Genomic DNA, 25,135 nt, shown 5'->3' on the forward strand with positions numbered 1-25,135 from the left:
CTATCACCATAGTTCTCCCGTGTTAGCATGCTAGCTCGCTCAATGCTAGCGGGTTTCCAGCTCTTTTCATGACTTTTATGAATTAAACAACGTCGATTTTTTTACCACAGTGTGGTAAAAAACCACAGTTTTACCACATGTTGCTTTGTTCAATCAATCTGTAATCCCTAAAGATATATTGAGATGGCATGCATAACAACGGCCCTTATAGAAAACAACAGACATACAGGAATAGTCCATTTTAAAACCACCACCTAATTAAAAATATACTAATAATTCTTTTGATGTCTAATACTGGAATAATTTTTAGGGGAATAAAGCACGTTTTTGCTGGTCTGCTACAATTTACTCTGCTCTGATTCACTGATACCAGAATTCTGCCAGTCTGCATAGTGCAGACGCATACATTTTTTAAATATGACACAGCAATATTGTTGCTCTGTTCAATAATTCCCTCTGTCTTTAAACCCTGAAAAATATTGAGAAACCTTATAGGTTATAAATCTTTGATTAACCCTAGTGACAATTCATGGGCAATTATTCCCAGGTTTACATGACCGATCCTGACACTGTGGTAAAAAAAAATCGACTTTGTTTAATCCATAAAAGTCATGAAAAGAGCTGGAAACCCCGCTAGCATTGAGCAAGCTAGCATGCTAACACGGGAGAACAATGCTGATAGTTTTTCATGCAACATCTAACTTTCTAACATCTTTTTTCACTAGCAGCTACTGTTGGAGCTCCTTGTCTGACTGTGCTGGCGTCCTCTGGTTACATAACGCACAAGTTTGATCGTTTAATATAGTAAAAGATGTGAAAAAACTTACCGGCACATTCTAAACTGGTCTGTTGACGTAAGACTCGGTGTTATTCGGCAGCCAATGAGCTTCTGGATATCAGGGATGTCCCGCCTCCCCTCCCCTTGACTGACATGTCGCTGTTTTTACGCGTCGACATTTTTTAGAATCAAAACCCCAAAAAATAAAAACGCAACTCAAAAAACTAAAAGCGCAACTCAAAAAGACAATTTCAAAATAAAACTGTAACTCAAAAACAGGATTTCAGAAAGGCGAGAAAACAAATCGCCAGCTGAGAAATAGGATTATAGGATTATAGGGTTATAGCTTTTGGTTGCAAATTATGGGTTTTGGTTCTCAATTTATGCATTTTGATTCACAGACTTGGGGTTTTGATGCGCGGTTTTACTGTTTTGATGCGCAATACTTTAGGCGCTAATTTGACACTATACATGACCTTCCAGTTACAGGGCAGACACTCTACCACAAGGCCACTGAGCTGCAACTTTATAGTTGCTGTAAAAATCAGCATCAATGACCTGAAAATTATTAACTTACAAACTGGTGAACAAAGTAAAGGAAACTAAAAGGAAACTTATTAATAACAGTATAACTGAGTTTTTGTATTATTGTTTTCTCAGAGAACAGCTGGAAGCATCGGTGCAACCATAGAGTTTTTTAGAGCCCTGACTTAACCTTTCTGTCAAAATAATGCTGGTTTCACATTTACCATCTACTGTTTTATTTGATCAGATACAATATTATCATTTCAATATTTATTTTAGACTTTCTGTCTGTAGTCAAAGCACAACTGGAAAAATATCTGATTCCTGTTTTTAAAGGAGCTGAAGAACAAACTAAGATGAGAATCTTAGAGAACCATCAACACCACAATACTGAACCCTTTTCCTTCATTTCAACTCTTGTTTTGAACCTTTTTCCCTGCATAGATCCTCCTGAATGGACTACAGTTAAAGTTAGCTGATTTCCAGCATATGGTGGAATTTATCCAGACCGGAATTTATCCAGAATTTATCCAGACTGGATACCAACCTACTTAAAGTTGATATCCGGCTTAAGTCCAGCATGAAATACGGAGCAGAGAAGATGCAGAATGCATTGAGAAAAGCCTGGATACAAATCTGCAGCTGTTTCAATGACTTTCCTGATACCTTCCTGTCAATGAAGGCCATGTGATTGTTCATTTAAGTACAAATCAATAAGAAATGGACTTCTACTGTCTTTCAGGCATCAACAAAACTCTTTGGGATGAAAGAAAACAGCTAAAAAATCAGATTGAAGGTGAGAAAAGACTGAAAACTAATGGATGACATCAGTTTGTTTGGATCATGTTTAACTTTAAACTGAACTGGAAAGTTTTAGTAAAAAAAACAGATGAAACCAGAAATTAAACCCTGCAGGATTTTCAAATTGATTTAATAACTTTTTAGGATACTGCATCAAGAAAATAAAAGAAAACTGTATTTTTAAAACGTTTTTTGTCTGCTCTGTGTTTTAATATGTGATAAAAAGAAATGAATCTGATAAAAACAAAAAAGGACTCATATTTTTTTACTCTGACAGCAGAACATTGAAGTTTCCTCCAAAATAAAAGTCTGTTCATAAACATCCTCCTGATGCAGCAGATTTACTTGCAGTCATCATTATAATGCAGTTCTGAAAATGAAGAACTTTGCTTCTGAACAGGAACTGTTCTGTACTGCTGTGCAGGAGAAGATGAGAACGCGTTTGAAACCTAATAATAAACAGTTCTGATAACAGATTTAATCATCATTTTATTTAGTCATCTGATGTGAGATGAAATCTAACACCTCAACATCATAGTTTATTGAAAAACTTCAATCTAGCAGCTCAGACTTTTATTTTCTTATTTCTTGATGTTTATCCTCAAAGCACAATGTAAACTTGAATTTAATTCACTTTTGTAGTTTATTTCACCAAATATTGCAATTTTCCAGACATGGTGGTCAACAATACCAATCTGCAGATGGAATTGAAGGAGCTAAAGAATCACTTTGAAGGTGAGAAACATTAAAAATTCCTAAACCATCTTTATTTTTATTACTTGATTTCACCTCATTTATTAAACTTTTTTTATTTCATTCAAACTGGGTTAAAAATGTTTCTAACTGATAGAGTTAGTTCAGCTTAAAGGGATCCATTAACACACTGTTCTCTGGATAATCCGTCTATGAAAAGCGGAATAAATTTGTTAACTTCATTATCGGTTTCCTGTCACTGTTTGTCTTTGTGTCTGAACAAAGTCTTTGACTCTATTCCTGCTTTAATTGCATTGATGCTTTGAAAATCTGTTTCTCCATATCTGCTCCAACAGTAACAGTCAGCAGCGGTTCTACACTAACTTACTCCCTGGGCGAGTAACCCCCCCCCCCCCCCGCACACATACAAAATTTGACAACATCCTGTTCAATTCAATTCAATTCAATTTTATTTGTATAGCCCAAAATCACAACAGCAGTCGTCTCGATGGGCTTCGAAGTAAAACATGAACTCAAAAGGATCACGAATACAAAGAGTTCAATAGGAAAATACTAAAATGAACTCACAAACTGACTAAGCTATACTGGCATCCCTGCCCTTAGACCCCCCTTCGCGGTAAGGAAAAACTCCCAAAAAAAAAACGGAATCCGGAAAAAACGAAGAAACCTCAGGGGTGCCCACATGAAGGAGGGATCCTCCCCCAGGACGGACAGGCAATTTACCAGAACTCATAGAGAAGAATTAACTTATCTAAATCTACAACTACATATATAAAGTCCAGCAGACGAGCTTCATCCAGCCGTGGTTGGGGGGAAAGTCAAAGGAGTTGAGCCGGAGACAGGATCCACAGCCAGGTGTAGGCCCGTCTGGAGACACGTGATGCTGTAGTATCCCGAGAGCCGACGGGAGGAGTGTGGTGAGTTTACTTGGCGGCGCATAAGTTGTGAACAAACATTTTTGGTTTATTTCATTACACCGCCATATTTAAATAATCCAGAAAAATCTAGCCACAGGGGTTGCAAGCCAGTTGCCTCTGTGCCGGTCCCAAGCCCGGATAAATAGAGAGGGTTGCGTCAGGAAGGGCATCCGGCGTAAAAATTGCCAAAATAACCATGCGAATCATCCACAACACTTTAGACATACCGGATCGGTCGAGGCCCGGGTTAACAACGACCGCCACCGATGCTGTTAACCTACAGGGTGTCGGTGGAAATTTGACTACTGTTGGTCGAAGAAAGAGGGGAGGCAGAAGGGTCCGTGGCCAGAGAGAGAAGGGAAAAGGCAGGAACATAGGTTTGAGAATAGGGACTCTTAACGTTGGCACAATGACAGGGAAAGGCAGAGAGCTGGCAGACATGATGGAGAGAAGGAAGGTAGATGTACTGTGTGTGCAGGAGACAAGGTGGAAGGGCAGCAAGGCACGTAGTATTGGAGGAGGATACAAACTGTTCTATCATGGTGTTGATAGGAAGAGAAACGGGGTAGGAGTGATTCTGAAGGGGGAGTTTGTAAACAGCGTTCTAGAGGTGAAAAGAGTCTCAGACAGGTTGATGAGCCTAAAGTTAGAAATTGAAGAGGTGATGGTGAATGTAGTCAGTGGGTATGCGCCACAGGTTGGCTGTGAGTTAGAAGTGAAGGAGAGATTCTGGAGTGAGTTGGATGAGGTCATAGAGAGTATCCCCAGAGGAGAGAGAGTTGTTATTGGAGCAGACTTTAATGGGCATGTTGGTGAGGGCAATAGAGGTGATGAGGAGGTGATGGGCAGGTTTGGTGTGAAGGAAAGGAATCTGGAGGGACAGATGGTGGTGGACTTTGCGAAGAGGATGGAAATGGCTGTAGTCAACACTTACTTCCAGAAGAGAGAGGAACATAGAGTGACATACAGAAGTGGAGGTAGGAGTACTCAGGTGGACTACATCCTATGTAGACGAGGCCATTTGAGAGAGGTTAGTGACTGCAAAGTGGTGGTAGGAGAGAGTGTAGCCAGACAGCACCGCATGGTGGTGTGTAAGATGACTCTGGAGGTCAGGAAGAAGAAGAGAGGGAAAACAGAAAAGAAGACCAAGTGGTGGAAGCTACAGAATGAAGAAACTTGTGAGGAATTTAGGCAGAAGTTGAGACAGGTCCTGGGTGGTCAGGATGACCTTCCAGATGACTGGGAAACTACAGCAGAGATTATCAGGGAAACAGGTAGGAAGGTGCTAGGTGTGTCATCTGGAAAGAGGAAAGACGGTAAAGACACTTGGTGGTGGAATGAGGAAGTACAGGAATGCGTCCAGAGGAAGAGGTTGGCTAAAAGGAAGTGGGATGTAGAAAGGACTGACGAAGGTAGACAGGAGTACAAGGAAGCGCAGCGTAGAGTGAAGAGAGAGGTGGCAAAGGCCAAACAGAAAGCTTACGATGAGCTATATGACAGGTTAGACACAAAGGAAGGAGAGAAGGACTTGTACAGGCTAGCCAGACAGAGAGACAGAGATGGGAAGGACGTGCAACAGATAAGGGTGATTAAGGACAGAGATGGAAAGGTGCTAACAACCCAAGAGAGTGTACAGAAAAGATGGAAGGAGTATTTTGAGGAGCTGATGAACGTGGAAAATGACAGGGAAAGAAGGGAGGAAGAAGTGGTTGTTGTGGAGCAGGAAGTAGCAGAGATTGGAAAGGATGAGGTTAGGAAGGCTCTGAAAAGGATGAAGAGCGGAAAGGCCGTTGGTCCTGATGACGTACCTGTGGAGGTATGGAAGTGCTTAGGAGAGACAGCAGTGGAATTTCTAACAAGGTTGTTCAATAGGATTTTAGAGAGTGAGAAGATGCCTGAGGAATGGAGGAGAAGCGTTCTGGTTCCGATCTTTAAGAACAAGGGTGACACGCAGAACTGCAGCAACTATAGAGGAATAAAGTTGATGAGCCACACAATGAAGCTGTGGGAAAGAGTAGTGGAAGTCAGGCTTAGGAAGAAGGTGGAGATTTGTGAGCAGCAGTATGGTTTCATGCCCCGTAAGAGCACCACTGATGCCATTTTTGCTTTGAGAATGTTGATGGAAAAGTACAGAGAAGGTCAGAAGGAGCTGCATTGTGTGTTCGTAGATTTAGAGAAGGCGTATGACAGGGTGCCGAGGGAGGAGCTGTGGTACTGTATGAGGTCGTCTGGAGTGGCAGAGAAGTATGTCAGAGTAGTTCAGGACATGTATGAGAGAAGTATGACGGTGGTGAGATGTGCTGTAGGTCAGACAGAGGAGTTCAAGGTGGAGGTGGGACTACACCAAGGATCAGCTTTGAGTCCTTTTTTGTTTGCTATGCTGATGGACAGGCTGACAGACGAGGTAAGACAGGAATCTCCCTGGACAATGATGTTTGCGGATGACATTGTAATTTGCAGTGAGAGTAGAGAGCAGGTGGAGGAACAGCTAGAGAGGTGGAGGTTTGCTCTGGAAAGAAGAGGTATGAAGGTCAGTCGTAGTAAGACAGAATACATGTGTCTGAACGAGAGGGATCAAGGTAGAAGCGTTAGGTTACAGGGGGCTGAGGTGAAGAAGGTGCAGGAGTTTAAGTACTTGGGGTCAACAGTTCAGTGGGATGGGGAGTGTGGAAAAGAGGTGAAGAGGCGAGTGCAGGCAGGTTGGAGCGGGTGGAGGAAAGTGTCAGGAGTGTTGTGTGACAGAAGAGTGCCAGCAAGACTCAAAGGAAAGGTGTACAAGACAGTGGTGAGACCAGCTCTGCTCTATGGGTTAGAGACGGTAGCAGTGAGACAGAGACAAGAGGCTGAGATGGAGGTAGCGGAGATGAAGATGTTGAGGTTCTCCTTAGGAGTGACCAGGTTAGACAGGATAAGGAACGAGTACATCAGAGGGACGGCTCATGTTGCCTGTGTTAGCGACAAAGTCAGAGAAGCCAGACTGAGATGGTTTGGACATGTTCAGAGGAGGGATAGTGGATATATTGGTAGAAGGATGTTGGAGATGGAGCTGCCTGGCAGGAGGGCAAGAGGACGGCCAAAGAGGAGATATATGGATGTCTTAACAGAGGACATGAAGTTGGCTAATGTTAGGGTAGAAGATGTCCATGATAGAGTGAGGTGGAAAAGGATGATTCGCTGTGGCGACCCCTGATGGGAAAAGCCGAAAGAGAAAGAAGATTTAAATAATCCAGAAAGTTAAAAAAAAAAATCTGAAAAAGTTTGTCAAGCATTTGCCAGCCTGGATGACCTGGAGGACCTGGAGGATCTGGAGAATTACATCGACGAGTGTTTCAATACCTGCCTCATGAGGAAATCCAACACCGCCACTCCGTCCACCAAACGCAACCGTCCCGAAGACTCCCCGGGGGCTGCCTCCTCCCCAGGCAGCAACATGATTGATATCCTGGATTCAATTGATAAAAAGCTCTCCAGCCTTGATTGCCGTTTAAATCTGCTGGAGATCCTCCATAAGGAATTCCAAGGTCTGCGAGAGTCTCTGGAGTTCAGCCAACAGCAGGTGCAGGAGCTCGCAGCGGAGAACCAGGCCTTCAGAGAGACCGTCAAGACCCTGAGCAACGACACCGCCCGTCTCTCTGAGGAAAACCGATCCATCAAAGAAACCCTCCTGGATCTTCAGGCGAGGAGCATGAGGGACAATCTAGTGTTCGCAGGGATTCCAGAAGAGGCAGGAGAAGTCCCGGAGAACATTGTTAAGTCCTTCATAGAGGTCCACCTGAACCTCCCCAAGGAAGAAGTCCAGAAGATCTCCTTCCACAGGGTTCACCGGCTCGGAGGAAAAAGGCCGGACAATCAGCGTCCCCGTCCTATTGTTGCTAAATTTAAACATTACAAACAAAAGGAGCTGGTAAAAAGCAGAGGACGAGAGCTGAAAGGCACATATTATAGCGTGAATGATCAGTTTCCAGGCGAGATCCTCCGCCGGCGGAAAATCCTCTTCCCGCTGAGGAGGAAGCACCTGTCTGCTGGAGCCTGTGTGGTGGTTGCCGTTGATAAACTTTTTGTGAACGGCAAGCTGTTCAGGGACCCAGAGGTAACACCCTGGCTGTGCTGAAGGCTTTCAGAGGTGCACTGACATCGGCGCCACCCAGAAGAAACCAGCAAACTTATTTAATTGAATAGGAAATAATCGGATCATCAATAATCCACACCTCTCAGGAAAAGTGTTTTTTCTTTCTCTCACATTCATGTTTCTGTTGTTGTTTCGTTGTTTTTGTTTTTTGTTCTTTCTCTTTTCCTCTCTCTTTTCTCTTGTCCCCCCCCCCCCTTCCCATTTCCTCATATGTGAATCAGGTAAAGTCAACGCCACCACGGTGAGTATTTATTTATGCACGGAACGGGCGCGCGCATACTAGCGCGCATAAGAGCATGCACACGCGATCCCGCACACACACCTTGATAAACTGCAAAAACCTCACTTAGGCTCACACAGGACGCACGCAACATGCAGCTCACAGCCAAGACACGTTCACCCACAACGCACAGCGCTTGTCAGTGTAGCAGGTACGCAAAGCGTGCACGCGCACACGGACGGGCACACGCACTATTTAGCCTTGCACTCTCCCGGTTAGAACAGCTATGAACAGTCTTAACATCGTTAGCTGGAATGTGCGTGGACTTGGCTCTGGACCAAAGAGATTGAAAGTGTTAAATCACCTGGATGATCTTAAAGCAGATATAGCTTTACTGCAGGAGACCCATTTATCTTTATCAGCTGGTCATCTCCTGTGCTGTTCCCAGTATCCAGTTATGTATTCTGCCGGTTTCAACTCCAAACAAAGAGGGGTTTCAGTTTTGATTAATAAAAATGTTACATTTACTCATAAGGATACAGTTACTGACCCAGAAGGCAGATTTGTAATCGTTAATATATCCATTCAGAATAAGGACTTTTGCATAGCCAGTATCTATGGCCCTAATGTTGACGACTCTTCCTTCTTTCACAGATTCTTCACCTCACTCTCAGTTCACTCTGACTCCACAATCATTATAGGAGGAGACGTCAACCTTGTTTTGGACCCTGAACTTGACAGACTCAGCACAGCAGCAAACCAGCGTACATGGCAGTCTGCATGTATACTACAGCAGTACATGAATGATCTGGGTCTCTGCGACGCTTGGCGCTCATGTCATCCAAGCACTAAGGGGTTCACCTTTTTTTCTCCAGTTCACCATTCACACTCTCGTTTAGATTATTTATTAGTCAGTAACTCCCTTTTGAAACAAATTAAAAGTTCCAACATTCATCCAATTATTATCAGTGACCATGCACCAGTCTCTGTTACTATTTCAAGGGAAGTACTCACACCCTCAGGTTCAATCTGGAGGTTTAATACATCTCTGTTAAAAGACCAGGAATTTATTGAATTCTTTAAAAAAGAGTGGGAAACCTTCTTAGAATTCAACAATACTTCTGAAATATCACCAAGTGTTCTTTGGGAAACAGCAAAAGCAGTCATGAGAGGGAAAATCATCTCTAATTCAACGCATAAAAAACGCAAAGAGAAAGCAGATTTATTAGAACTAGAAAATGAAATCAAAACCCTGGAGACTGCTTATGCTGCTTCTGCACAGGAACACATACTGGGCGACCTGAAAAATTTAAAACTGCAGTTAAATGACATCATCAATAAACAAACACAATTCCAGATACAAAGGCTTCGACTGGAAAGATATGAAAACTCAAATAAATCTGGCAAATTTCTAGCTAATCAGCTTAAAATTAATAAAGAAAAATCAACAATCACTTCGATTATGGACCAAACAGGGAATGTCACCCATGACCCGGTAAAAATTAATAATGCTTTCAAAGACTTTTATCAAAACTTATACAATCCACAGATCAATCCATCAGAACAAAGCATCAACTCATTTCTCAACAATGTAAACCTGCCCAGGTTAAACGAAGATCAAATCACAAATTTAGACTCTCCGCTCTCGTTGTCTGAGCTTCATGAAGCTCTGTTACTTATGCCTAATGGTAAAGCACCAGGACCCGACGGCTTTCCTTAGAGTTTTATAAGGAATTCTGGGAACAACTGGCACCAACGTTTTATAAAACGGTAAAATTTATCAATGAAAGCCAATCTCTACCACCTAACATGAACTCTGCCAACATTATCCTTCTTCTAAAACCAGACAAAGATCCCACTAGTCCTTCAAGCTATCACCCCATTTCTTTAATTAATGCAGATGTAAAAATTATCTGCAAAGCACTAGCACAGAGAATAGAAAAAGTCACTCCTCACATAATTCACTTTGATCAAACTGGATTCATCAAAGGCAGACACTCGGATGACAACGTCCGCAGACTCGTTAACATAATAGACTTTGCCACCATCAAAAACCAGGAAATGACTATACTATCACTGGATGCTGAAAAAGCCTTTGATAGAGTAAATTGGAAGTTCCTTATTGCTGCCCTCCATAAGTTTGGGTTTGGAGAATCATTCATCAATTGGATCAAAATATTATACCACAACCCCAATGCATCAGTTAGAAATAATAAACAGACTTCCAACAGGTTTTTTCTTGGAAGAGGAACCAGACAGGGTTGCCCACTCTCTCCTTCTCTTTTTGCTATATTTATTGAGCCTCTAGCTGCAGCAATAAGACAGAATGAGAGCATTAAAGGAATTAAAAACAAACACAGCCATCATAAAATCAGTCTCTATGCAGATGACATATTACTGTTTTTAAGGAATATACATTCTGTAAATGAAACGGCAACAATCATTAATGAATTCTCCTCTATATCAGACTATTCCATTAATTGGAATAAGTCTGTTTTATTACCACTGAACAATAATGCGGAGCAAAGACTCACAATACCAGTTAAATCAGGAAATATCAAATATCTAGGTATCAATTTTTCCCCCAAACTATCAGAACTGGTGCAGCTAAACTACACCCCATTACTGAAAAGCATACAGGACGATCTAACACTCTGGACCAACCTGCCTCTGTCCCTTATGGGCAAGGTAGCCACAGTAAAAATGAAAATCGTACCCAAAGTTAATTATCTCTTCTCAATGATTCCCACACAACCGCCATTAAAATGGTTCAAAACATTAGACTCATCCATATCAAGCTTTCTATGGAACAATAAACCTGCAAGAATTAGTCTAAAAACTTTTAAATCTGCAAAAAGCTGTGGAGGATTAGAATTACCTAACTTCCACAATTACTTTCTTGCAAATAGATTACAATACATCTTAAAATGGTTAAAAAATAATCCAGAAACCAACTCATGGTTAGACTTGGAACAGGCGTTATGTGGAAAGATCAACCTGTCAGATCTACCATTTATTAGCCAAACAGTTAAAAAACAGGATTGTTTCAAAAGCATTAATATAAACGCCACTTTAACAGCCTGGTGGGAATTTCTCAAAATATCAAAATCATCAATTCAACCGTGCAAAATGACACCCATCTGGAACAACCCAGACATCCTCATAAACAAAAAAATTATCCACTTCCCAGCTTGGCAAGCAGGGGGCATAAAACAACTAGAGCACAAAATTATTGATAGAAGATTCATAACTCCCCAGGAACTTCAAGACAAACATGGAATAAATAACTTCTTGGAATATCAGCAACTTAAATCAATTATTACTAAAACGTTTAAATACAGAGACAACGATTTAAAGCTACCAGATGTAGTTACCACTCTGATCAATTTCTCAATGAATAAAACTCTCTCCAAAATATACAAACTTTTATGTAATTTAGATAATAATATTTCACTTCCGACAACAAAATGGGATGCGGATTTGAGCATCAGCACAGATGAAAGTTTTTGGTCAGAACTTTGTCTAAACACCTTTAAACTGACAAAAAGTCCAAATCTGCAGCTAATCCATTTCAAAACTCTACACAGAATTTACTACACTGGACAGAGGATGTTCAAGATGGGTCTCAGCAACTCAGACATTTGTCAGCACTGTGACGGTAATCTACCCGACAATTACATGCATGCACTGTGGTTCTGCACTCCTGTCCAGGCTCTCTGGCAGCAGGTATGTGCCGATCTATCAGTCTGGCTAAAGGTTTCAATCACAGCTTCACCGTCACTTTGTGTGCTTGGTGACATGACTGCCATCGATGTAGAAGGAGGATTAGGCTCTATCATTTTCATAACTCTATGCATTGCTAAAAAAACTATTTTAATAAATTGGAAAAGCAAGAAAAATATAAATATAAGTTAACACAGAAATCTGCTGCTTGATCATATCAGCTTGGAAAAAATGTCAGCCCAAGGTTCAAGTAACTTTGAAAGAATTCGGTCTCTCTGGTCTCCCATAGCTAACTCCATGACTTAGGGGATGGGGGGGCCTGGTCGTCGTTGCTCCTTGCCCTTCTGCCGCGGGCCGGGGTGGGGGTCGGGGCCTCCGGTGCCTGGCGGGGGGTGGTGGGGGCTCTGTTGGTAGGGGGTCGGGTCCGGCGCCTGGGTGGGGCGGGCTGGGGTGCTGCGTGGTCCTCTGGGCTTGGGTGTGGGGGTGCGTGGTGGGGGGGTGGTCTGGCTTGGCTTGGGGGGGGGTTCCTTTGCCTGTGCTGGGGGGGTTGGCGGGGGGCCCCTTTTCGGGGGGGGCCCCTTTTCGGGGGGGGCCCAGCGGCGCTGGATGGGCTGTCCATCTACACCTGGGGCTGGGATCGGCCCTTCCCTGGCTCTGGGGCGGGACGGGACAACCCTCTTGGGGCCCCCGGTCGCTCTGGGTGTCATCCGCTTCGGCTGCGGGGTCTGGGGTGGGGTGGGGGGGGTCTTGTCGGCCCTGTCCTGTGGGGGGGCATTCTGGGGGGGGGGGGGGCACTATTGGTACGGGGCAGGGGGGGTTGACGGGTCGGGGTCTCCGCTGAGGCCATCGGCGGTTTCCCCGGCCGGTTGGCTGCCTCGGTCCCGTCGAGGCCTGACCAGAGCTCTGTTGGCCCTGGCCTGGGTGGCGGGCTTGGTCGCCCGGGCGGCGGTTGTTCCCTGCCGGTTCCCATGTGGCGTTGGGGGGATTCCGGCTGCTGCTGCGGGTGGGGGTCTTGGGGTGGGGATGGCTGGGCACTCTCCCTCCTTCTTGTCACGTTCCACCATCCATTTTAGAAGAACATAAACACTCACCTGAGCACAGGTGTTAGCTCACCTTTGCACTAACAGTTTGCATGATTGAATGACTGAAATATTTCACACTAGTTGGTTTTAAGGCATAGGTATGCGTGTGAACACTATCTGTTTTGTGTACGTGTTGACATGTGGACATTTTTGCAGCTAGCAGGTGTGTTTATAACATTTGAGTGTGTGTGTGGATAGGCCCCGCCCTTTTTGTACTACATTTGAACCTTACCATAATGATTAACAACCAGTAAACTTGTTGCTTTATGCTGCTTCATGGTCTTACCCCCCTTCCCCTCCTATCACCCTCCTACCCCCCCCCCTCTCTCTAACGTCCCTCTGTCTTCTTCCGTTCTTTCCTTTTACGTCCGGTCCAACACCAAAGATTTTCAAACATGATTGAAATTAATAAAGTTTGGCCTCATTTACAAAAGGGGTTTATTCAGACATACCTTTGGTTTGTCTGAAGATTAATAACCCCTCTTGTTAAAGTAAAATATGTCCAACACAAGAGGCCTTCAGTTCTCATCTGTCTGCCCAGCTGTTGGACAGGACAAGTTAAAAAAAAAACAAAAAAAAAAAAAGAAGAAGATGAGAATGTGGTATATTGTGATAGACAGCAGTAATAACCACCACCACCAATAGATGGTGCTGTCGGCCTGTATATGCCATGAGGAGTTTTCAGAGTAAAGTACATGTAAATGCTCATGCACCGAAAGCTGTGTCCCTGTCGTCTGTCCTAAGTAAGAGACCCGCTGATAACACCCACGCTAAGGTAACTCGGAGCAACATCATATAAAGTCACAACATGGTGTCAGAAGTGCAAGCTGTCGTGTGAGAGGGAGACTGCAGCCGAGCACCACAAGTGAGCTAGCTTAAATTAGCATAGTTCACCGTTGCTGAAAACATGGAGCAGTTCAAACCGCCATCGCCGCTGCTGCTCACCGGCAATCTGTCAGAAACTTGGCGCAGATGGGAACAAAGATTCCAGTTGTACATGACTGCAACATGTGCGTTGGAAAAAGATGAAAAGGTTAAAATAGCCATTCTTCTTCACACCATCGGCGAGGAAGCTTTAGAAGTGTACAACACACTTGCTATTACCCCAGCCGGAGACGCACTTACGATGGAGGACATTCTGAAAGCATTCAAAGACTACTGTAGCCCACAAAAGAATGTTGTATTTGAGCGCCATCAGTTCTGGTCACACCCAATGATGTCAGGAATATCAGTGGACAGATATGTCACAGAGCTCCGTCAAAAAAGCAAAAATTGTGAGTTTGGAGCTGATGAGGAAGGCATGATCAGGGATAAATTGGTGTTCAGCATAAATGACACAAGACTGAAAGAGAGACTGCTTCGGGAGAATGACCTCACTCTTCGTAAAGCATTAGAAATATGCAGATCAGCAGAGGTGGCCAAAGCACAGATCCAGGTCATGCAGTCAACACCTGTCACCCACGACACAGCAGTGGATACGTTGAAGAAAGCTCAAGGACACAATAAATCAGCACATGGCAAACACCGAACGAGCAGCAACAAGCAAGTGGTTTGCACCAAATGTGGTAATAAGCACGAGCCTCGACAGTGTCCAGCTTATGGAGCAACGTGTCACAAGTGTGGAAAAAATAATCACTTTTCCAAGGTATGCAGAACAAATGCAGAGAAAAAAGGCTACTTCAAGAAAAACATGAACAACATTGAGACTGAAGTTGACTCATTGTACATAGGCATGGTGCGGAGTGATGATGGTGACATAGATGGTAGTTGGAATGAAACTGTGAACATTGAAGGCATGCAAGTTACTTTCAAACTTGACACAGGTGCGGATGCAAATGTACTGCCCAAGTCAGTTTATGCAAAGCTGCCTGGTGCTCCTCAATTACAGCCCACAAAGACTGTCCTCATAGCTTTTGGTGGAACCCGCATACACCCAGATGGTGTAGTTTCTCTTGAATGTGAAACAAGGAAGTGTAAAGCTGTGTGTGACTTTCTGGTGTCCAGCCATGCAGATAAGTCGATCCTAGGTGGAAAAGCTTGTGAACAGCTGCACCTGGTGAAACGAATTGGGACAATCGCAGCAGCAAAGTCTCCACAGCCAACCAAACCACCAGCAACCAAGGAAGAGCTCATTGAGAAGTACGCAGAGGTCTTCACAGGCTTGGGTGAGTTTCCTGGAGTTCACCACATACACATAGACCCAAACGTCACACCTGTGATTCATGCATGCAGAAATGTTCCACTGTCCATAATGGAGCCACTGAAAAAGACACTGAAAGACTTACAAGACAGAAATGTAATAAAGCCAGTCAAGGAGCCCACAGATTGGGTAAATAGTCTGGTTGCAACACAGAAAAAGAATGGAACACTAAGGGTGTGTTTGGACCCTTGTGACCTGAACCAAGCAGTAAAACGCCAGCACTATTCTATCCCCACACATGAGGATGTTCGTAGTAAACTGGCAGGAAAATCAATCTTCACCATTCTGGATGAAAAAGATGGTTACTGGCAGATCAAACTGGACGAGCCATCTTCTAAGCTCTGCACATTTAACACACCTTGGGGCCGGTTTCGTTTCCTCCGGCTCCCATTTGGCATTAAGTCTGCCAGTGAGGTTTTTCAACAAAAGAACTGTGAGACTTTTGGTGACATCCCTGGTGTATTTATCATCGCAGATGACATGATCATAGCAGCAACTTCAGAGCGCGAGCATGATGAAATCCTGCAAAAGGTAATGGAGAGAGCGAAAACAGCAAATGTGAAGTTTAACAAGGACAAAATTCAATTCAAAGTAGACACAGTGAAATACATGGGTCACATCATAACTGCAGCAGGCCAGAAAGCAGACGACACAAAGATTAAAGCCATTATTGACATGCCAAATCCAGAGGATAAACAAAGTCTCCAGCGTCTTCTGGGAATGGTAAAATTCTTGGCACAGTACATCCCAAATGAAGCGTCGGTTACTGCACCTTTGAGGCAGTTACTAAAGAAGGACACTGTGTGGCAGTGGCAACCACACCACACAGCTGCGTTAAGCACACTGAAGACGGCGCTAACTCAAGCTCCAGTTCTGAGATTCTATGACCAAACTAAATCCTTGACTCTACAAGCAGACTCTTCAAAAGATGGACTGGGTGCTTGCCTGCTACAGGATGGACAACCTGTATGTTATGCGTCACGAGCACTCACGGACACAGAAAAGAGATACGCCCAAATTGAAAAAGAGCTGCTTGCCATTGTGTTTGCTACCAAAAGATTCCACCAGTATGTCTATGGAAGACCAGTGACTGTGCAGTCTGATCACAAGCCTCTTGAAGCGATCATGCGCAAACCGCTGTCCAAAGCACCAGCCAGATTGCAAGGAATGCTGTTACAGCTGCAAAGGTATGAACTCACTGTCACATACACGCCCGGCAAACACATGTTCATAGCCGATGCCCTCTCTCGTGCTACAACAACCAGTGACAATGACTCCACAAGTGAAAATGGCTGTGATGAGAGAGTTGTGTATGCATTAGAGGCTGCAGAGGCACTGAGTAAAGACACACTCAATAGACTGAGAACAGCAGTTGCAACAGACAGTGAACTACAAGCTGTGTGTGAAAAACACATTCATGGGTGGCCAGCTAAACGTAAAAGTTTAGACCGAGCACTATATTGCTATTGGCCCATGCGACACAACATCAGCATTCACAAAGGCATAGTCATGGTAGGAGACAAGATCGTGATACCACAGAACTTCCGACAAATTATCCTGGAAAAACTGCACATGGCTCATCAAGGTATACAGCGCACGAAAGCTAAAGCAAGAAAAGTGCTATACTGGCCTGGTATGTCCAGTGATATAGAGACTATGATTCAAAAATGTGAACAGTGCCAGCAAATGCAACCACAGAACCAAGCGGAGCCACTTGTTCCACACATGATTCTGGAACTGCCGTGGATGAAAATTGGAGCAGATATTTTCGAGCTGGAGGGTCAGCCGTATCTGTTGTTGATTGATTACCTGACCAAATACCCAGAGGTTCTCAACTTACCAGACAAAACAGCTTACTCTGTCATTCAAAAGATGAAGTCAGTGTTTGCAAGACACGGGATTCCCAAAGAAATAGTGAGCGACCATGTTCCATTTGCCAGCTATGAGATGAAATCATTCGCAGATGCTTGGGAGATTAAGCTCACACATTCCAGCCCTGGTTTTCCCTCTTCAAACGGAATGGCGGAGCGAGCCATCAAGACTGTCAAACATGCACTAAAGAAAGCAATCCAGACCGGCACTGATCCACATCTAGTGATGTTGTCACTGAGAAACACTCCAGTTACTGGATTAAACTTGTCACCCGCACAAATGTTGATGGGAAGAGTCCTGCGCAGCACACTGCCATGTTCTAGTAATGTGTTGAGACAGTCAACCCCACAAAACATCCCAGAAAAACTACGAGACATGCAATCAAAACAAAAGTTAAACTTTGACAAGCGTGCAAGACTACTACCAGTTCTATCTCCTGGTGACACTGTGCATATGCAAACCCGCCGCGGTTGGGAGCCAGCAGTCATCGTTCATCAAAGAGAGGAACCACGCTCCTACACCGTGCGAACACCATCAGGTAATACTCTCAGGAGGAACAGAAGGCATCTGAGGAAAACACACTCAAGTCTGTTTAAGGACACAACTCTGAATTTGGACTCGGATGGACTATTTTCTCAAAACCCAGAGTCAGTTGATCCACCAGCATGTGATTCCCCACAGAAATCATCTTCAGAGAGTATGGAAAACACAGCACCGTACTTCACACGCAGTGGTCGAGCAGTCATACGTCCTGCCAGATACAGAGACTAGTTAATGTGACAGTTTTGTGTTCATACTGTTGCTTTGATTTGTTTAATGGTTACGTAAAAGAAAAGAGTATGTTCGTTTTGAAACATTGTAAGAAATAAGTTAAATGTTTGTATGTCGAAGTTTCAGACTACTGCACTAAGATGCACATTGTTAAATGTAAGGTTGTTTACAATCTGAATTTGCCTAGCCATTATGTTAAGAGCATAAGACCGTCTAATGTTCAAATTATTTAGAGGGTGCTTTTGTGTTTAAACAACTGTTGAAGATGTTATGACTAACATGTCTTGGGAAAAGAGGGATGTGGTATATTGTGATAGACAGCAGTAATAACCACCGCCACCAATAGATGGTGCTGTCGGCCTGTATATGCCATGAGGAGTTTTCAGAGTAAAGTACATGTAAATGCTCATGCACCGAAAGCTGTGTCCCTGTCGTCTGTCCTAAGTAAGAGACCCGCTGATAACACCCACGCTAAGGTAACTCGGAGCAACATCATATAAAGTCACAACAGAGAACGCGTTTGAAACGTAATAATAAACAGTTCTGATAACAGATTTAATCATCATTTTATTTAGTCATCTGATGTGAGATGAAATCTAACACCTCAACATCATAGTTTATTGAAAAACAGCTCAGACTTTTATTTTCTAATTTCTTGATGTTTATCCTCAAAGCACAATGTAAACTTGAATTTAGTTCACTTTTGTAGTTTATTTCACCAAATATTGCAATTTTCCAGACATGGTGGTCAACAATACCAACCTGCAGATGGAATTGAAGGAGCAAAAGAATCACTCTGAAGGTGAGAAACATTAAAAATTCCTAAACCATCTTTATTTTTATTACTTGATTTCACCTCATTTATTAAACTTTTTTTATTTCATTCAAACTGGGTTAAAAATGTTTCTAACTGATAGAGTTAGTTCAGCTTAAAGGGATCCATTAACACACTGTTCTCTGGATAATCCGTCTATGAAAAGCGGAATAAATTTGTTAACTTCATTATCGGTTTCCTGTCACTGTTTGTCTTTGTGTCTGAACAAAGTCTTTGACTCTATTCCTGCTTTAATTGCATTGATGCTTTGAAAATCTGTTTCTCCATATCTGCTCCAACAGTAACAGTCAGCAGCGGTTCTACACTAACTTACTCCCTGGGCGAGTAACACCCCCCCCCCCCCCCCCCCCCGCACACATACAAAATTTGACAACATCCTGTTCAATTCAATTCAATTCAATTTTTTTTGTATAGCCCAAAATCACAACAACAGTCGTCTCGATGGGCTTCGAAGTAAAACATGAACTCAAAAGGATCATGAATACAAAGAGTTCAATAGGAAAATACTAAAATGAACTAACAAACTGACTAAGCTATACTGGCATCCCTGCCCTTAGACCCCCCTTCGCGGTAAGGAAAAACTCCCAAAAAAAACGGAATCCGGAAAAAACGAAGAAACCTCAGGGGTGTCCACATGAAGGAGGGATCCTCCCCCAGGACGGACAGGCGATTTACCAGAACTCAGAGAGAAGAATTAACTTATCTAAATCTACAACTACATATATAAAGTCCAGCAGACGAGCTTCATCCAGCCGTGGTTGTGGGGACAGTCAAAGGCGCGAGTCGAGCCGGAGACAGGATCCACAGCCAGGTGTAGGAGCAGGAGCAGAGACGAGGTACTCGGTCAGGAACTGGAGCACGGATGAAACAACTGGAGTCTGGAAGCACTCCCACTCCCCAGGAGGGAAAAGAGGGACAATACATGAATCGCACTGCACCAAACAGAGGCATGGAGAACTAAATGACGAATAATGATCAAGATTAGACAAGAGTTGTGTTCCTTATCTTCTATTTAGCCATTTTACACAAAAACACATGAATTTTATAAACTAGTATTACAGGGGGGTCAAACTCGGTCACACAGGGGCCTAAATTAAAAACACGCTTTAGGTTTTGGGCCGAAGAAGATAAACATTTACTGAACACTAAAGCTACACTTTTAAACCTTTAATACTGAACTTTTTGAACATCAATATGAATAAAAACAGGAACATTAATCCAGAATAACTCAAGTTAAACCTTAAATAACGTATATTATTTTGCTCTCCATAAAAATATATTCTGTCAAAATTATATCAATATGAAGATGCTGCAGAACAAAACAAACAAAGCCTGAAAATATTAACAATAAGAAATTACAAATCATGTATTTCTGTTTTCTTTTCTCTCTCATCATTTTTAGAGCTGGACTCCTGCATCATTTTTTAGTAATCAGTTCATTTCTTGGTGTGTGACGTCCTGAGTGTGTCTTTGTGAAACACATCAGAGGGATTGGATCTAAAAAAAACTTAATGTAAATATTATTTTTAGGTCTTATACAACATTAAAAACTAAATCATGGAACTCATCAGTGGGATTCCTCCAAAAATATTTGGCATTTTCCTAATTTTGTGAAAGACCAACAGTACAAATCCTCCAAAAACCTCCATCCATTCATTAAATTACTTAATTACCCTTCGGGGATTAAGAAAGTTGATCTTGAATAAAAATGACCTATAGTTTATTTATGATCTCATAAAGTGCAGCTGTTTTCATGCATTTCCTGCTGTCTTTATGTCAAACACTGACACGAACTAAACCACTGGTCCCCAACCCCCGGCCCGCGGACTGGTACCGGTCGCACAGAAAGAATAAATAACTTGCATTACTTCGGTTTTATTTATTTCGGAATCTGAAAGATGTTTTATTTAGAAGAAAATCCAGATTCTCTGTTCCATCAGTCTATTCAGGGGTGCTCCATACGTCGATCGCAATCGACTGATAGATCTTCAAGGACATGAGGGTAGATCGCAGGCAGCATAGATAAATGAAAAAAAATGTACTTCTAAACAATTCACCAGCCAATCAAAATCCATACCGAGAAGTACGGGACTTGATTGACATGCCGAACGGCCAATCGGACATCTTCTAATACAGTGTTTTTCAACCTTTTTTGAGCCACGGCACACTTTAACCTTGACAAAAATCCCGCGGCACACCAGCATCCAAAAAAATAGATAAATAAAAAAAAAAAAGAAAAAGAAGAAAAAGTCTGTATTGATCTACAGCCGCTCTGCAATCTCACATGCATTTTTGTGATCATTGTTGCAGAAAACGCTGGAAGCTGCAGCTCTTTTTTCTAAAAGATGTATTAAAAATTAAGTCAAAAGATTCAAAAACTGTTTGATGTGTGTTCGTTGTTTTAAGACGTTAAGAGGAGAGACTCATTGTGCACTAAGACAGTCACTTTACTGCATCATGGGAGATGTAGTGCCCGTAATCCGCCGACCGCAGAAAGACCAGCGTCTTTGAGCTTCATAGTTTTCTTCACTTGTTCCAGTCTGATACCAGATTATGTGGAAAGCTACACCGCTAAAGACGAGCTTTAGCTGGTATTTTTGTTAGAACAGAGAGACTTTTTTGCGCTAAATCGAAACAAGGAAGTGAATACTTTAACCACTTCTGATTGGTCAGACTGATGACATGTGATTAAGCCTTCAAGAATGATTGGTGGAGACAGTTAAAGGGGCGGGACTTTTCCTTACACAGTTATAGCTGCAGCTAAATCGCGGTATCCCGTTATTCTTATCAAAGTGTCTTTAATAGAATCATATAAACACAAAGAAAAAATAATTTTATGATATTTCATATTCTTAACTTCTCAGTGTTTTATCAGGGCCTGTTTGGATGAACAGAGAGCTGATTTCCTGGAGATGGTAATTGCTTTTAGATCAGTTAATGAGGACAATTTCTCACGGCACACTTGACCATCTCCCACGACACACTAGTGTGCTGCGGCACACTGGTTGAAAAACACTGTTCTAATACATACGTCACTGCACATGCGTGTTTAAATACACTAAGCTTAAATTCTGTCATCAGAAAGTGGCTTTCTGACCCCAGTGCGTCAAGTCCCCGTGAGAAAACCACTCTGGACAACCGGAGTGTTTATTGAAGCTCCCCCGCGTTTCCTCCTGCTATCAGCTTTGCGGTTCTCCCCCGATAAATACGAGCGCGTGGCACGCGCTTCGTATTTAGCCATCAGCGCCTAAATGCCATGCTCCCCCCATTGCACGGTTTACAACAAAGCCCTTACAAATGATAGTCGCTGCTTTCTGAGGAAAAAACAAAACGTCTTAGGAAAGTTTCTTTGCCGAGAGGAAAAGGCCCATCCAGGAGATAGAAAAGGAGCCTTCAACTTCCAAAAAAAAGCTACATCTAATAGACAGTACTTCTTTTTTTGCACCATGAGAGTGGGAAGGGGGGAGGATGAAGACATGGGTGCGATGTTCAGTGTCAGTTGTGTTAACATAAAAGTACTGTGTGCCGGCTGCTGCAGGCATGTCAAAATAAAAGCTGGATGTTTCCTGTTTGATTCAGGTAGTTCATTGTGTGTAACACTGCGGGCACGGAACATGCCGCCCCCTATGAAGAGCCGCCCTGGGCCACCGCCCACCTCGTCCATATCAAAAACCGCCACTGGTAACAGTTCTAGAAAGTGGTCATAACCAATTATACCACGGTCCAGGTGAATACTTGATTCTGATTGGCTGCTGGATGTGCGTTAAAAAGTGATAACCCAAAAAGTAGTTCCGGTCACCTAGCTTAAATGTTTTGTATCACTCCACCGGCTTCTTTAAAACAACATTTAGCTTCATCATTTGGACTAAAACAAGCGGTTAGAGGTGAACTTTCTCTCTGAACTGATGATTTATTTAACCCATCAGGACGATCAGTATAAATATATCTATTTATATCACAGAATCTCGACTGCAGTGGTGGTACGGCCACATCACGTAACAAATAGTCTGCTTTTGGTGAAAAAAGCAATCCAAATCAGAAAAAAAACAAGAATAAAGGACTAAAAACTGGTTACCGCATTTTCACGAATATAAGGCGCACTTAAAAGTCATAAATTTTCTTCCGCCAGTACGGGGCACCCTATGAGCCGGTGCGCCTATTGTGTAGTTGTGGGTCGTAGAAGAAGATGGAGTGAGGGAGGGAGAGAGACGTAAAGGCCAAGTGGAACCTAACTGCAGTGCAACTATCTACATTTTAAAGCCTTCTATGCTCCTTCTACCTCATAATCCTCAAACATTTCAGTACAGGACGAGTGAGCAGAGAAGCAGCTGGCCCACTGCTTTAAACTGCTACCTTCACTAGCGCATAGGAGGAGAAATGCAGAGACAGACTGGCGCAGTTCTGTGTGTGTGTGTGTCTGTGTGTGTGCTGAAAGGAGCAGGTTTTCACCAGCGCATATGAAGAAAGGAGACCCGCAAGTCTGTCTGTGTGTCTCTGTGTATGTGTGTGTTTTCTAGCGCATAGAAAGGAAGAAAGGAGACGGCACACGCAGCGTCTGTGTGTGTGCTGTGTGTTTAGCGCTTGTAAGGAGGAAGGTATGGAATTACAAATCTGCCATAAACTGAAAGGGCGTAAAGACATCTAAGCAGGCGTATTTAGGAACTGAGTGAGTGAACCTTAAAACCGCGCAGGCGCAATTCTAACTGAGCAGTGATCTTGCACGGTCAATTCCTTTTTGCGCGCTCATGTGGATTTACGCTCAGTGTTAAGGGGGCGTTTTTGTCACTTTTGGGGCAGGAACCTTTCTGGTTGATCTGATTGGCTGAAATTTGCATGGCTTATCGGCGAGGCAGAGGGGCGGGACCTTCATTTTTCAGTGGGGGGGGGGGGGGGGGGTTAACAGGCGGCTCTCTGCCTTTTATCATATTTCCTATATTCAGTACTTTCACAACCATACGGTTGTGAAAGTCTTAAGGTCTTAAATTTTCTCCAAAATGTGCTGAGCGGCCCTAATGTGTTGTGTGACTTCGGTAAAGAGGATCTAGGAGAGAACAGCATGATGACGGTACGGAGAGAGGAGAGGACGTGAAAGAAGACCCCCCCCCCCCCCCCATAGTACAAAGGAGCAGATATGTGAATAATGCAAAACAACTTCGTTTGGAAACCCTGGAAATGCAAAGAGACACGATTATGAGGCATAGTTTAAACTGCAGCTATCAGCTACGCGGAGGAACACGGGAATAGAGCAGCTGCAGTTCGGTTAAATGAGATCTTCACAGATTCGGACTTCATGCTTCAATAACTCTTCTGATAAACGATCAAATGTGTCAGCAAGTATCTTACTCATTTTGTATTAACACAGAGAGTGAACCACAAAAGCATTTTTAAAGAAAAAAGTTTGTTTTTATTGCCTTTTAATCAGAAGTGTTCGTTTTAAGCTGTGAATGCAAACAGAGCAGTGGGCCGGCTGCCAAGGGACCGTCAACAAAGTGCAACCTCTGTAAAACAGCATTCTGTAAAAATCAGTGAACTTTTAAAGAGCGAATAAATGTATATATTTATATGAACTGGTAATGAAGACTCATCAGCATAGTCATGCTACATTATTATTTATTATACTAAATTTTGTTAGAAAGTCAACCTCTATTTTATTGCTTATAGTTTTTAAAATTTAATAGAGATATTAATCATAACATAAATGCACAAAAGCTCTGAAGATACTAAAGCTACAGTCACCAAACCTCCTGTACTGACTAATCATGACCTCATTGTCCTACTGCAACAAAGATTATGTCATAATTCACGTTGTTTATTGTTAGGAATTTTTCATATTTAAATATTGATCAGATTTGGTCAAAAATGCTCAATGGCTTTGAAGATGCTGTAGTTACTGACACAAAACTTCCTGTACTGACTAATCATGACCTTATTTCATTTTATTATATTATATTTTCCTACTAAAATAAAGATAATGCAAAAAAAAAAATCTGGCATCTTCAGAGCTATTGAGGATTTTTGACCAAATCTGATCCATTTGTAAATATGAAAAATTCCTATAAATAAACAAAGTGAACTATTGACATTCTTTTTTTTAGTATTACAATAAGGTCATGTCAAGTTACTGATAACTTTAGTCATGATTCATATCTATTAAAATTTGAAAAAGTATATGCAACAAGATAAAATAAAGATGGACTTTCCTACAAAATATGTATTGTAACAAGAATATGCTTTATGATAATTTTATGATTTTTTTGTAAGATTATTGATTTTTACAGAGTGGTGTTTCACAGTTCACAGGGGTTGCACTTTGTTGACGGTCCCTTGACAGCCAGCTGCTGCTTGTCTGCATTCACAGCTTAAAGCGAACAATTCTGATTAAAAGGCAAAAAAAAACGATCTTTTTTCTTCAGAAATGCATTTGTGGTTCACTCTCTGTGTTAATACAAAAGGATTGAGATACTTGCTGACACATTTGAACGTTGATCAGAAGAGTTATTAAAGCAGGAAGTCTGAATCTGTGGAGATCTTTCTAACTTATCGAACCTCAGCTGCCAGAGAATTTAAA

The 25,135-nt window shown here is 42.5% G+C and overlaps 2 protein-coding genes across 2 annotated transcripts in view; both read left to right on the plus strand.

Annotated features, from left to right (window-relative positions):
* Positions 1-25,135, plus strand: part of LOC110015840 (CD209 antigen-like protein E) — a 900,664-nt gene that overhangs the window by 173,597 nt on the left and 701,932 nt on the right. The window lies entirely within an intron of this gene.
* Positions 1-25,135, plus strand: part of LOC105357850 (asialoglycoprotein receptor 1-like) — a 46,224-nt gene that overhangs the window by 13,997 nt on the left and 7,092 nt on the right. The window contains exons 5-7 of the mRNA XM_023959742.1: positions 2,046-2,099; positions 2,777-2,839; positions 18,472-18,534. Coding sequence (XP_023815510.1) covers positions 2,046-2,099; positions 2,777-2,839; positions 18,472-18,534 — 180 coding nt within the window. The remainder of the gene's footprint in view (positions 1-2,045; positions 2,100-2,776; positions 2,840-18,471; positions 18,535-25,135) is intronic.

This window comes from Oryzias latipes, chromosome 11 (assembly GCF_002234675.1).
Source record: "Oryzias latipes chromosome 11, ASM223467v1".
NCBI classification, from domain to species: Eukaryota; Metazoa; Chordata; class Actinopteri; order Beloniformes; family Adrianichthyidae; genus Oryzias; species Oryzias latipes.